Here is a 15885-nt window from a genome sequence, read left to right as displayed (position 1 = left end):
TATTGGTACTTATAAAAAACACATAGTAACTGAACATACTTCTGAATTAACTTCCATATTCCTAATTTGGCACAAAACTTTCACCGATTTTCAGTTTTCATCTCAAAAACATTACTTGATTACAGCCTCTTTAAGAAAGATATATACCGAAGTTGCAAGTGCACAACACACTTTTTTTTATCTAATTGAACCTATTGAATGTATACTATATTTAAAATTATACAATGCAATAATGTTTCTATATGATCATAGTTTCACTTTTTGTAAATACATACCACTGGTTACAGATCGAAATTCAATCGATTCAGTCTGTCCTAAATAGTTTTCTGACGATATTTTAAAAACGTATTCTGTAGAAGGGATCAGGCTCTTTACATGTAACAAGAAGATATTTTGCTGATTTTCTGGTTCTTTAAAAAGCACACTAGTGAAATCCATGTCGTTCCTTGTTTTATAATGCAAAATAAAGTGTTGCGCAGGAACCACTGTCATATCGGGTATCCATGCAATCGACGCAGTGGTTGATCCAGTGCTTTTTACAGTAATATTTTTTACTTTTGTCGGTCTCGCTACAAATATACGTTATGCATGTTATACTTGTAAGTTGTATTCAATGCTTTGAGTAGGTAAAACATCTATTACATATGTCATGCAGAAAAAAAAGTTGGTAGAAAAAAAATTAAAGAACAATTTAATGGTATTATTAGCACTTGTGAATACAGGGACACACTAACTATTTTATTTTAAGTTTTATTTGCCTTCCATCTTTTATCCATTGTAAATACTTTTACCTCCACTCTGTATTGATGTTAAGCGTAAATCATGTATTACTATAACCTTGTTCGAAAATTTCATTTCAACATCTAAACATTCAATAAATCACAATGTATCAATAAATATCAAAAGAAAATCTCAGATTTGTTGATTAATGTTACGTATATAAGTAATGAAATAATTAAACTTTAATCATAAGTTTCGAAGGAGAATATTGTAATGACGTGTACAAAATGTATATGTGTTTCAATATATTCACTTACTGTGGACAGTTAAACGTACATACGAAGAATATGTTCGTCCAACACCATTTCTTACTTCACATCTGTAATTACCACTGTCTGATCTTTTTACATTTCTTCTAAATAACAGATTATTCCATGCTGACCATCGAGTTTGTCCTGTCCACTTATATTCGCATTGTGGTCTACAGTTGGCAGAACAAGTTATTGAATAAAAAATGTTCTCTTGAACTATAATTGGTGTGATGTTTGGTGACAATTGTATGTTTTCTGGTGCATCTAAAATGTTTTTAGAACTTCAAATATACACGTATATTAAAAGGAATTTGTAGCTTATAAGACGTTGAAATACATTCATTTATTGAACCGAATGAAAGCCATTGCTACCCTACTGATCAATCGAATCATCTTTTTGGAGTTTCAACGTTTTGTCGATAACAAGGAATTTTCGTAATATGAAAGTACATTTCACCTGAACGCAACTTGCATCTACAGGAAATGCATAAACAATGCTTGGTGATTAGTCGCATATCAAGAATCACATTAAATGTCCCCACCACCAAATTAACAACCGGAATCAAAAATCACACATTTAATACAAAACAAGGAAACTTTATGTTTATTCATTTTCATTTTTTTTTAGCTCTAAAGTGACTTGCATTTTTTTTTCAAAAAATTATTTCTTGAAGATCATTAACTTACAAAAGTTTTTCATTATATTTCAATCTTTGATTTCGAAAGTAAATCTGTACCGGATTCTTTTACATACTTCATGCTACATTGTAGACGAATAATAACAGAAATGCAAAGTGTAATTCAATTTAAACATGTCAAGTATTTATGCAACTAAATAAGATGAGTTGTGGATACGGAGTTGAAGCGAATAAACAAACGATCGCACAAACCCTTTACAACCCCGTTTGATTGAAATGTAGTATCAACACGACTTGATACACGCCAGAATTATGATGTATCAAACCTGCTTAAGGCTTGAGAGACTGTCTGTACTAAGCAAAAAAACTGCTTTTAAACAGCACCAAATTTAGATCCCTTTATGGTACACTTCATATAAATTGAACCTGTATTAAAATACCATCTGTCTTAAAAAAAAACTTTTTTGCTCTCCCTTATGTGGTCTCTTAAAACAGGTACATGTATGACTGTAAATATATTTTAACGCAAAGATCTACTACATTTAACTATGGTATTAAATTTGGAATTCGCATGTTACAAATAACGTTGAGTCATCTACAAAATTGTCTGTCAGTTTTCAATCAAAATATGACATGATTCCGTGCAGCAAATGTTTAAATGGTCTATACGAACAGATTTATAGAAGTTGCTGAAAAAGGCAATTCTGCATCCTGTGCATTGATTAAAACTGAAGGTATTTCCACATGTCTCGAAAAATGTATGTAAGGCGGTAAATCAAATTGTATCGAGTATACAAGGAATTTGGGATGGCATTCTAAAGATGATATGGCTACCGATAATTCATCATGTCTTTTAAAAACATAGTTTCTATAAACAAATCAGAAAACGCTGATTTACCTGAATCTGTGCTAGACTGCAAATTGGGCATATTTGTTATTATTCTTCTAAAAAGAATGATGTCTATATAATATGTTCAAAATATACTTAAAGATATATGCATGACCAATGCACAAAGAATATATATATACACACACATTGTGTTTGATTTTTTCAAGTTTGTATAGTCGTGATAACACAGATGAGTCAGATTTTTACTGTACATTATACTTGCAGTTTACAACAACTCTAATTGTTTTCTCTTTGGAGCCAATCTCATTGAATGCTCTACATGTGTATTCCCCATCATGTATCTTCTCCAGTGCGTATTTATAGAAATATGACGTCACGTTTGTTGTATTGTCTGGATATGTCCACGTATAGTTACATACAGGATGACAATCAGCCCAACATGTTATATTTCTGATCGAATCACCTTCAGTTCTTATATATCTACCGTTCAATTCTGAAGGAAATACTACAATGGTATCTGGGCCATCTGTAATATGTTTTTAAAATAGTGATTGTAACACTAATAAATGAATAATAATTTGTGACAATATTTTAACAAGAAATGGTCTATGGCTCACAGAACCACCTATCTTCTAATAACAACTTTAGCGACCCAAAAAAATTAGAACAATGGTTATTACAAATAAATAAAGACATTTGTCTTTTCTCAACTGTTCACAAGTATTGGCATTTATTCCCTATTTCAAAATAAAAGACAAATTGAAAAAGTTTAATTCCGTTTCCCTTTTAACGAATGTGACCTACAGAATCCGACTTATTACCGGGTTTGTACTAACATGAGCAGCAGGATTTTTCTATGTTGTATTTTGTGTACTTTTGTTTGTTTGCTTTTGTGGTTTTTTGTTTTGCCATTGATTTGTCAGCCTGTTTTCGATTTATGATTTTGAATGTCCATCTTGTATTTTTCGTCCTGCTTTTGCTTTTTTGCTATAAAAGAAAACTATTACACGTTAATTATTTTAAACATAAACACTTCATTTACGTCTCCCTTTTATGGGTCCATGACGCTAGACTATTTCTCGTTTTTTTTTTGTGTTTTTATTTCTGCCGGTTAATTTTTGTCTTCTGTCTTTTCTTTGATTAATGATTAATGATGTTTAGAGCCTGTGTAATATTTTTTGCCTACGCTCTTTGATGTGTCAGTATGTTGCAAAGTGACATTACATAATATATTTTACACCTCAATGATGGTCATCAGCCTCACCTTTTTTATGTTAGGGGCGAGGGAGAGTTTTATACCCTGCCAAGAATTGTCTGTGTTTTTTTTTTCATATGCTGTGATGTTACACCACTGTCCCAGGTTAGGAGATAGTTTTGTGCTAACAAACAAGTTGAACCCCGCCATATTTTGCATGTGCCTGTCTTAATTCAAGAGTCTGAAGTTTAGTTATTGGCATTGGTTCATGTCTGTCATATTTGTATTTCGTAAGTTGTTTTGTTTTGAAATTAGGCCGTAAAATTCATCAATTGGATGTTTTCACGTGTTTAATGTCTGGACCTTTTATCATGTTTATAGCACACAATACAATAAATATGTTCTTATTATTGAAGGCGAAACGATTGCCTGTAATTGCTAGCAACTACTAAAAAATTTGGTGGATAGTTGTCTTATTGGCAATAATACAACATTTCCTTAATTCTAGGAAGGCAGATTTTTGAAAGTCGGTGTACACATAGTTTTAAAGCTAGCGTTGCCTCCCACTTATCTTTATTTTATTCTACAATTAACCAAATATTGTACAAATAACAGTACAAATGATTGTTTGTTTTATTTGTACGTCTTGTACAAATAAAGTCTCCTGTTACCCCACTTCAACGTTAAGCAACCGCTGAAATGAATATTTCTGTTTCCTAACCAGTTTATTTTGGGATCCTCTTCGCCGTCCGTGTTTCAACTATGTCGATTTCTTTGAGAATTTAGAGACAATGATTTTAATTTAACAACAAAAGTTTCAAGTGTTGGGATAAATTTCAGAATAAAAACAATATATGTACATTGTCAGAAAATATAAAATGTATTCGTATCCACTACGAAACAGGAGAAAAGCTCTGCAGAGAAGGCTTTTCGTCCTGTTTCTGAAGCTCATACAAAGAAATTTTATATTTTCCGACAATGTACATATATTGTATATGAATCGTTATACTGACTAAATCTGTTGAGCAACTGAAACAGACTTAATTCAATTTGGTTAACTTGACAATAATTCGGATCCAAAAGCCAATATTGGGTATCTTACATAACAGATATACAACATCAGAGAAGTTCAAACACACCAACGGATGTACACCTTAATGACACATATATTACGATAAAGGGTAAGGTCAAACATTATAGATCAACAGTTTTCGAATCGTCAATCCGTATCAAGAACGCCTAATCGTACGGTCTGACAGAACACACTTTATCAGGAACAGTGATCATAACGTAAATAAAAGGCTACGCACCATCAACACTTACAATTCGCAATGACAACTATCCTGTATTCTATACGAAGCAGATACTAAATATTATGTGTTAGTTCTACTTAGTATTTTCTGAAAAAGTTTTTAACCAAACCCTTGTATATCACTATTATGCTCTGACACCGATAACAATTGACCAAGTCGGATAAACAGTTGCGAGCTTTACGTAATGATGTGTATGACATTCATCGCACAATTACTACCTTTTTGCAAATTAAAAAAAATCAATATAGTTCACAACACGAGGTGTCCTGTTGCAAGTCTAGATGTCCCTATCAAATTAATCCTCATTTTGAAGGAACATCCTGGTCACCCTCTAATTCAGGACCTTCATTCTGTTTGTAAATTTGTCTGTACTGAACACTCGAAGGACGCAAGGCAAAAAGCAATCAATCAATCATAAATCATTTATACGTCAACCAAAATATAAATGTCTTTGTTTTTTGTGTAAATATATTGACTCGGTCATTGATTCATAAGTTATATTTTCTCAGATTTTTAGTCCAAAACTTACATTGCACTGTTAAAGTGATGTTTTTACTGTTTTGTGTTCCTATTACATTTTTAGCTTGACACCAATATGTTCCAGATCCTGATTTCGGTATGACCTTTAGTGTCAACTCAGGTCCGTTTTCATTGAAATGATTGGGTCCAATCCATCTGAATGTGCAATTTGGCCAACAAACAGCAGAACATGTGATAGCTCCTGGTGTTTTTCCCTTTGTTACATTGAATTCACTAGCTGTTGGGAATAATGTTACAGATTGTAACGCTAAATAAAAAAGATAAATATGATGCGCAATAACTTTCTGTTCAACAAAGATTCAAATATTTATTTATTTGTTATTAAAAAAGTAAGAAACTTACCGAACTATTACATGTTGAAGCACACGGAATTACAATTATTGTAATGTATGGCTGTCGATACGTTAAAATTTCTTTTATTCAAGTATTTACTTATTCAAGAAAAACAGGTTTACAAGTAATATTGCACTTATGGAATTTCACATATTGTCATGGCGGACAATTTGATTTTTTTTATATTCGTATCTGATTTTGTATCCTGATTTCGGATTGTTTATAGCTGGTGTACTTTCATCAGATGACCTTAATATATTGATAATGATTACACAATAACTAACCATATATATTGCTATTCGGGTACACAATTAGATTCATTTGTTGATCACGGGTAATGGCGAAAAAACTTTCTTCATTAGAAATTCTTAAAAGTAAGTAATAGTATGGTTTTTTTTTGTAAAAGACCTGTTGTTGTATTAGATATATAGATACTTATTATTCTCTAATACTAAATACAAGTTTACAGAGAAATATACAATATCAATACAGATACAATAGTTGAGGTACACAGATAGTAAATGATATTCTAAAAGTACAAAATTAGTATGGCATACAAGTTTAGTAACATGTATAATGAAAGGTTAAATTCAATAGAAATAAAAACAATATTCAATTATTAACTTGTGTTGCTTGAAAGGATCGGATTACGGTGTCAATGAACAATTTCCACCCGAAATAGAACAGAGACGGAGACGTTTATATCCGATTATGAAAGAGGAGAGAAGAAAAAAAGCAAAGGTTGTGCTTAACCGAGATAAGTTATACGTTAATGATGAACTAGTAAATCCAGATGTATACGAGTCGGAGAGTACACATGTAGATCCTCGTCAATCAACTTCAAGGCCACAAAAACGCCCAAGGGTACATTCTACACCAGAGAGAGAAGACACGCCTGATCACAGATAGGATTACCGTGGAGAACATTGTAAACATTACTCTGAAGTTGTAAACAATATTAAAAATAAAAACAAATTATTGTCTAATAATATAATCAATTTAAATATACTGTCATTGAATGTATGTGGTTTAAATAGAAGAATTCAGTATCCAGAATTTAATGAACTTATTCAAAATTATGATATTCTATGTTTTGTCGAAACAAAGACCGATGATGTAGATGAAATAAATATACCAGGGTATACTGTTAAAATGAAAAATCGCTGTAAATTTGCAAATGTTAAATCAGGGGGAATAATCCTTGCTTATAAATCTAACTTATCTGAGCACATTCATCCTATTAAAACAGATAGTAAATATATTTTTTGGTTCAAAATTGATAAAAAAATGTTTCATCTATGTCAAGATATTATTTTTGGTATTGTATATATTCCACCAGAAAATTCATCATATTGTATAGGTGACCCATTTAACGAAATTGAACACGAACTTCTTATGTTTAGTTCAGATCATAGCTATATATGCCTTCTTGGAGATTTCAACGCCAGAACAGGCGAGGACTTAGATTTTACAGAAGTAACCTATGATGAATTTTCAGGAATGTTTGATTTGAATGATGTATCTTTAAACACGTTAGCAAGCTCCAATATTAATATTTCAAGAAAAAGTATGGATAAAAAGAAAAATAATTTTGGTAACATTTTTTTACATCTATGTAGAGCTAATAATTTATTTATGTGTAATGGTAGAATCGGGAATGACAAAGATAAAGGCCAATTCACATGTAAAAATGTCAGTGTGGTAGATTATGTTATTGGCTCTGCAAATTTTCTTACACTCCTTCAAAACTTTTCTATTCTTGAAACATCAAAATTATTTTCCGATGCTCACACTCCATTGTCAATTTCTATGTGCACATATGAAAATGAGAAAAGAAATCATTTTAAAAAAGAGATGTTCACACCAACTGAAGAGGTTAAAAGATGGGACATCGAAAATTTGGATACCTTTATTGAAAATATAGATAAAACCCATACTGACATTATTCTAACTGAGCTTGAGTCTGTAAATATAGAAGATGTAAATCATAATTGTGTAAATAATATTGTTAAAAGAACTTGTGATATACTTGTTGATGCTGCTAAGACTACTTTTGGTACTTATATGAAATGTGATAAACAAAATAATGTTAAAATGAATACATCCAAGCCTTGGTTTGACGAAGATTGCAAGACTGCAAGAAAAAAATTCAAAAAATCTAAGAGAAAACTGAAACGTAATTTTTCACCAGATCTTTTCAATGAGACAAAATCTCTAGAAAAGCAATACAAAAAAACAATGGATAAAAGTATAAATAAACACCGCAAGAAAATTAGAAACAAGATTAGTACTTTGAAATCAAAAAATCCAAAGGAATACTGGAAAATTTTAAACGGTAACAAAAAATCCAAAACTCCAGATATCCCAATTACTGTTTTGTTTGATTATTTTAAAGATTTGAATAGCGGTGAAAATGAAGATAATGAAAATCCTTCGGAAAGCCAGGTTGATGTAGATAGTTTGAATGTACATATTAACTCTGTAATAACTCGTGAGGAAGTTGAAAATGCTTTAAAGGGTCTGAAAAATAATAAAGCATCTTCTAATGATAGAATTGTTAATGAATATCTGAAGCATTCTTTCAGTGTTATGTGTGATATTTATGTAAAACTATTTAATGTAATTTTTGATACAGGTATTGTACCCGAAGAATGGTTATGGGGTGATATAATTCCAGTGTTTAAAAATAAAGGGGATAAATTTGATCCAAAGAATTTTAGACCTATCACCATAATAAGCTGCTTTGGGAAACTTTTCACATCTGTATTAAATAACAGATTAAATAAATATTCGAAAGAATATAGCTTAATATGCGAAAACCAAGGAGGCTTCCGGAAAGGATACTCCACTATTGATAATTTATTTATTTTATATTCTCTCATTCAGACGATGAAAAACAAAAAGAGGAAACTTTTTTGTGCTTTTATCGATTTTGCTAAAGCTTTTGATACCGTTTGGAGAAATGGCCTGTGGCAAAAATTACTATTAAATGATATAAATGGTAAAATGTATAATGTAATTTTTAATATGTATAGTAGTATTAAATCTCGTATTTCATTTAATGGTGATACTACCGAATACTTTCCATGTAATATAGGTGTTAGACAAGGAGAAAATTTATCTCCTTTTCTTTTTTCTTTATATCTGAATGACTTGGAAGATTTTTTTCATAGAAATGATGTAATAGGTCTAAACACAGTGACACATGAAATAGAAGAACAAATTAATATTTACTTGAAACTTTATGTATTACTTTATGCAGATGATACTGTTTTATTTTCTGAAACTGCACAAGATCTTCAAAAACAGCTAAATACGTTTTATGAATACTGTGATATATGGAAACTGAAAGTTAATCCAACAAAAACAAAAATTGTTATTTTTGGTAATGGTAGATTGAGAAGCAAATTAAATTTTACACTTGCTGGTAATGATTTAGAAATTGTCAAGGATATTTCATATTTAGGCATTATTTTTTCAAAAACAGGTAGTTTTAAAAGTGCTAAAAATCAACTCATTAGTAAAGCCACCAAAGCTATGTATGAAGTTCTAAGAAAAGGCCGCTTACATAACCTGACAGTTAAATGTCAGTACGATCTTTTTGATAAAATTGTAAGGCCTATATTGCTATATGGTTGTGAAATTTGGGGATTTAGTAATACTGATGAAATAGAGAGAGTGCATTTGAAGTTTTGTAAACTTTTGTTAAACATGAAAAAATCAACCCCAAGCTTTATGGTATATGGAGAGCTAGGCGCTTATCCTATGTCAGTATATGTGGAACACCGTATGGTATCTTTTTGGTCTAATATTGTAAACAGTTCTGATAGTAAAATGACAAATATTCTATATAGATATATTTATAAACTTAACGTAGATGGTGGATTTACTTTCGAATGGTTGATTTGTATAAAAAATATCTTAAATAAATATGGATTTTCAAATATTTGGTTAAATCAGGGTAACTACAGTTTTAATCCAAAATGGTTAAAGTTAAGCATTAAACAAAGAATTTTTGAACAATTTAAGCAGACTTGGAAATCAGAAATGGAGAATTCTCCAAAAGCATTATGTTACAAACTATTTAAAGAAAACTTTGAATTTGAAGAATATTTAGATTTATTACCTTATAAAGATAAAATAACGCTATGTAGGTTTAGAACTGGAAATCACCGGTTACCTATAGAAACCGGTAGATGGCGTAAAATTATTAGACAGGAAAGGTACTGTGTACTTTGTAATTCTCATGTGATAGGTGATGAATTTCACTATATTTTAAACTGTACAGCTCTAACAGAAAGTAGAAGAGCTTTTCTTAAACCTTACTATATAAGCCGAGTAAATGTTTTGAAATTCGGCAGTTTATTTATTTCAAAAAATATTCGTGTATTGAAAAATTTGTGTAAATTAATTAGAATTATCAATGTAGAAGTATGTTCTCCTGGTTGAACAACAATCTCTCATTCTTGTTGCTCGTTTTTGTGCAAACTTGTCATGCGCAAAATCTGTATGTTATTGTATGTGAAAATATCTTTCTTTGTACCATTTGCTTGGTTTTGTAAGAAATAAAGAATCTTAAAGAGTATGACTTATTAATGTACCAATAGACCTAATCAAGCGTACATGTAATTGCAACAGTCATCATTTTTTTAATGTGAAAATGCCATTTGATTATTTAATTTTCAGTTCTTGCAATCATGATTTACGTATGTTTTAAATCTTTAAAAACATTAAAATTTTAAATATAAAATTGAAAATATAAGTGAAGTTAAAAATCATAAAATGTGAACATGTGACAAGATGGTTTAACATTACATTAGAAAAGACATTTGGATTTTACCACTGCATCAAGTATGATGAGATAACTTGAGATTTTTTTTAATTTATTTTGGCATTCATTCAACAAAAGTTAACAGTTTGTTCATTGAAAAAAAAAAAATTAAAGAAATCACTACAGGCGGCTTCATGGACACAATTTTGAGTTCGAACATTCTTTTAATGGTGACCTGCTGACGACATTTTCTTTTGATAGCGGTGATATGAGTCAGATATTTCACAGCACCATACATGTTTTCTCATCTTCATTCATTTCACTCCAAATAAAATGTGAGCTTCCTGAGTAATATCCCTTATTAGGCGTGAATGCTTATTTATGCATCCCACACCACCAAATAAACAATTTTAGGAGTGTATCTAACAAGCAACATTCAAATCCGAAAGAACAAAAACAAGAACATAAACAACTTATAGCTTTGGGCAATTTTAGAGTCTTGCTTTCTTCATAAAATAGTTTAATAGTCAAAACATCAGTTCGTTAATAGTAATATAGACTTGTACGGATTAATAAAACAAAAACATGATTTGCCACAAGGGTCTCACAAGTTGAAAAATAAAATATTTCACCAAGATATAGTAAGGTTCTTGTATGACTACTTAAAAAAACTCATTTTAAATTCAGGATCTTTACACAAATTTTTACTTAGATACCTATTATATAATTAGGTTAATTCTAACCATTAAATTTATGGTAACATAATGCAATATTTATGAAAATTTGTTACAGAATTTTACATTTCTATATATGTCTCAAAATAACTTGTTTTTTCTGTCCAAGACATACTACATTATTTTTGTATATTGCAAAATCAACGATCTAAACAGAATTTTACGTTTGCAAAAAATAAAGAATAAAGGGCTGCGCTTTAGCGCATGATACGCCCGTTGCTCTTTTAACTTGTCTTTTATGCTTTAAATGTATTGTCCCAAAATTGGAAAATCCCCCCTTTTTTAAGCATAAAAATTCATGACACGGAAATGTAAAATCTGAAATTTATAAAAGTTGAAAGGGAGCTTACATCAATAGATATAAACAATTCACCAAAGTTTCATGGACATTGGTGAAAGCCTTTTTGAGTTATTGTCCGAAGTGTTAAAAATCCCCCTTTTTTTATGAATAAAGCCCCATAAATCCAAAACTTAAAATCTGAAATTAATAAAAATTGAAAGGGAGCTTACATCAATAGATATAAACAATTCACCAAAGTTTCATGGACATTGGTGTAAGCCTTTTTGAGTTATTGTCCGAAGTGTTAAAAATCCCCCTTTTTTTATGAATAAAGCCCCATAAATCCAAAACTTAAAATCTGAAATTTATAAAAATTGAAAGGGAGCTTACATCAATAGATATAAACAATTCACCAAAGTTTCATGGACATTGGTGAAAGCCTTTTTGAGTTATTGTCCGAAGTGTTAAAAATCCCCCTTTTTTTCTGAATAAAGCCCCATAAATCCAAAACTTAAAATCTGAAATTAAAAAAAAAACCGAAAGGGAGCTTACATCAATAGATATAAACAATTCACCAAAGTTTCATGGACATTGGTGAAAGCCTTTTTGAGTTATTGTCCGAAGTGTTGAAAATACCCCCTTTTTTATGAATAAAGCCCCATAAATCCAAAACTTAAAATCTGAAATTAAAAAAAAACGAAAGGGAGCTTACGTCAATAGATATAAACAATTCACCAAAGTTTCTTGGAAATTGGTGAAAGTGTTTTTGGGTTATTGTCCGAAGTGTGGACGACGGACGGACAGACGGACGGTACGACAGACGGACGGACGGACAGACGGTACGACGGACAGACGGACGGACGGACAGACGGACGGACGGACAACGGTATACCATAATACGTCCCGTCCCGGGCGTATAAAAACAGTTCGGCGGAATTTGTTAATTAAATAGGACCGAGCAGCTGTAACCATAAAAAAAGTTGAAACAAGACAGTTATAGAGCATTTATTATATTTATTAAACCTTAACATGCTTAAGGGCATATCTAACAGTTTATTTCTGACGGTGAGAATTTTTTCCCTTCAAGATTTTTTATTCTTCAATTCACAGAGAATCACATTTTGCCAAAAAAAATATAATTATGTTGTCGATTTCGTTTTTGCAAAAAATGCTGCTGAAATTAAACTTTTTTGCAATTTTGGAGTAAAAAACGTTTTTTATTTAGAAAAAATAAATATGATTTTTTCATCAATATATACTTAAATAATTGGGCTCAAATTGAAGCAAAATAATTCAAGATGGTAAGAAAAATCTAACTTTACCAATTAAAGCATTAAATCTTACTCAATTAAAGCCAAAAACGTTATGATGGACCCAAACAACGGCAAGAAATGAACATTTGAAATGCACATTTTTGATCTTTTTAAATATTTCTAACGGTGTCGATTTGGCCAAAGTAAGATATGTTATTCTTTAAAAAAAATGGAACGTCATAACGTTTTGAAAAAGATTTGTCACCATACGCGTTTTTGAGAAAAATTGAGAAATATAATATTGTTTGCTCAATTCCTCCCGTGAGCCTCACAAATTGCGCCAAAAATTAAGACGATTCCGAAAATAACGTTATATTTCCCCGCTAATTTTTCAAAGGCAGTGCGACGGTGTGGCAGACAAATGTATTTACAGTGTGACTTTGTTCGGTAGTTGTCTCAATAGCACTCATATCGCATCTTCTTATTTATATTGAACCAGTATCTGGACGAGAAAACAATTCAGTTAGTTTTATTATTGTGTTCGTCAAAATTGTGAAACCCGGGTGTTAAACATACAAACCGTGGAATTACAAACTATTAAAATAGTCCCTCTGGTATCTTTCATCCCTCTTTTAAAATAAAAGTATTGCACGTTCGAAATCCGCTTCTGTGTCTGGGTCTATAGTACAAAGCAGGGTTAATTTTTTACATTATATTTCCATTTAATGTTTTTGTTCTGAATATTCATTTAGTATGCCATTTGACGTCCGTCATCTATAATCATTATTTATTTCACCGTTACTTTACAATGAAGCGTTTTGCTTTTACTGATTTATATTACACCGTCTATAATTTCACATATCGAAATTAACAAGGAGCACGTGAAATTTTGCAACAAAACACTTGTCTAAAAACTCACTGACTCCGTATTATTTATTCATTTTGCAGTTTCGGGCTTTTTATTGTTTATAGCTTCTAGCTATAACAAAAATCTGTATGTTGACTCTAAGTGTTTTGAATTATATGATCGTTGGTTTGCTGTCGTATTAATGTATACCTTTTAAATCTTTTCAAAACAAAAGGATTGATTTGGGTAGGGAAATATTCACATCTCTGGACTTCTCCCGTCCGACAGTATATCTTTGCTAAAGTTGGGTGCGGCCGTTTAGCTGCTCGGATGTATACATTTGCAGCCTTGTTTAGTCGATATAAAAATGTCGTATATCCGATGCATAGTGCAGTTAGATTTCGCGCTATCTATATGTTAAAAACTATCTAAATAAATGGTTGAAGGGATATACGAACATCGAATAAAATCTTTCTAAACAACAACAAAGGTCACATGAATCTTCAAATAAGTCACATTGCTGATTTTAACACATCTGTTGCGCCTTTTGCAGTTGTAGATGAAAAAAAAAATTATTTAACAAAAGAGATCAGTAAGACAATACATTGAGAATTAACATAAGGGCCGTTGTTTTACGCTTCGATATATGAGTTATTGCATATGTACACAATGGAGATCGTTTTCTGTTCTACTGCTTCCACCTAATTTGGCTGCATACAATGTAACCACTGATGTAGACTACTATATTATTATTGATTATTCAAACAGATGAATTCAAATTTTTAAATATGTTGTAGGCCTTGGCAAGTTATAAAATAAAACACAAAATAAAACATAGGTCACCGTGCTCGTTTGCGAGAAAATTGAGGCTGAAAATTGGGGATTTGTGCAATTTTGCAAAAAAGTTAAACAATGTTATAAAATTTTTGGAGAAAATATTCTTTGTCGTAAATTATTAAGATCGGGTTCAATTTGAAGCTGTGATAAGTGACAATAAGGGAAAAAATAAATCCCTTCACGAATGACTATACAAATTTTCAAGCTTTGCTTGACATTGCGAACCAGATGCTCAAAGTGGGATTTTTTTAATCCAAAAAATATAGAAATAAAGTGTTTCTGAAAATGTCATTTTCATCATTATTCTGCATGAACTGCATTTTGTCATGCTTTCTTCAAATCTGAAATAAAAAATATATGTCACCGTGCTGGATTCTATGATAAACACGATTTATCTTAAAAATTGCGCCCCCCCTTTGTAACCTCAACGTTAGCGCTAACGTGCACGACGTCGCTGGCTGACTTTTTCGACGTAATCGTTGCAAATTACCGGCGACATTTTTCAGATGTATACATATTGCTTGTAAAGAGCTAACTAAAAATTGGTAGTATTGTTTTCGAAAATAAAATCATGTGAATCATAAATATACATCTCTTTGTGTGTGGTCTAAGTGAGAAACATCCCAAGAAAAGTGATTACGGACTGTTGATAATTTGTACGGCTTTTAAAATTAAAAACTCGGCAATTTAAAACTTGACATACAGGTTACATGTACTGTACACACTCGTGCATTAATTTATGTATTCATTTATAGCATATGTTGACCTCTAGATGTTTTTTGTTTGTTTTTGTTTTGTTTTGTTTGGTTGACTGCTATTTTATTACCAATACCCCTTTAAATCCTTCTATTCACGTTTTAATCACTTTTTAGAATTTCACATTTATTCATTAAATTAAACTTTTATTCTGGTCAATGAATACAATTGAATAAAATTGGGAGGCTCCTAAATATTTTTAAGTTCACAGTTTTATAGTTGACTATGCGGTATGGGCATTGCTCATTGTTGAAGACCGTACGGTGACCTATAGTTGTTAATTTCTGTGGCATGTTTGTCTCTTGTTGAGAGTTGTCTCATTGGAAATTATACCATATCTTCTTTGTTATGTTGTCAGAAAACAAAAACAAAATCTTATCAAGGAATATGCAAAGGATGCTTTTGTCCAGAGAGAGAAACTAGACCATATTTTGAAATTTTTGGATTTCGCAAAAACGATTGGATTAATTGAATAGCGAGAGGAGTGGACATATTATCTATGCGTAA

General features: G+C 31.1%; 1 protein-coding gene across 1 annotated transcript in view; it reads right to left on the bottom strand.

Annotated features, from left to right (window-relative positions):
- Positions 1-15885, bottom strand: part of LOC134722887 (carcinoembryonic antigen-related cell adhesion molecule 20-like) — a 30853-nt gene that overhangs the window by 3677 nt on the left and 11291 nt on the right. The window contains exons 4-7 of the mRNA XM_063586520.1: positions 5557-5814; positions 2782-3045; positions 1038-1295; positions 276-569 (exon numbers count right to left, since the gene is read on the bottom strand). Coding sequence (XP_063442590.1) covers positions 276-569; positions 1038-1295; positions 2782-3045; positions 5557-5814 — 1074 coding nt within the window. The remainder of the gene's footprint in view (positions 1-275; positions 570-1037; positions 1296-2781; positions 3046-5556; positions 5815-15885) is intronic.

This window comes from Mytilus trossulus, chromosome 6 (assembly GCF_036588685.1).
Source record: "Mytilus trossulus isolate FHL-02 chromosome 6, PNRI_Mtr1.1.1.hap1, whole genome shotgun sequence".
Lineage (NCBI taxonomy): Eukaryota > Metazoa > Mollusca > Bivalvia > Mytilida > Mytilidae > Mytilus > Mytilus trossulus.
This window is presented reverse-complemented; position numbering and strand designations above follow the sequence as displayed.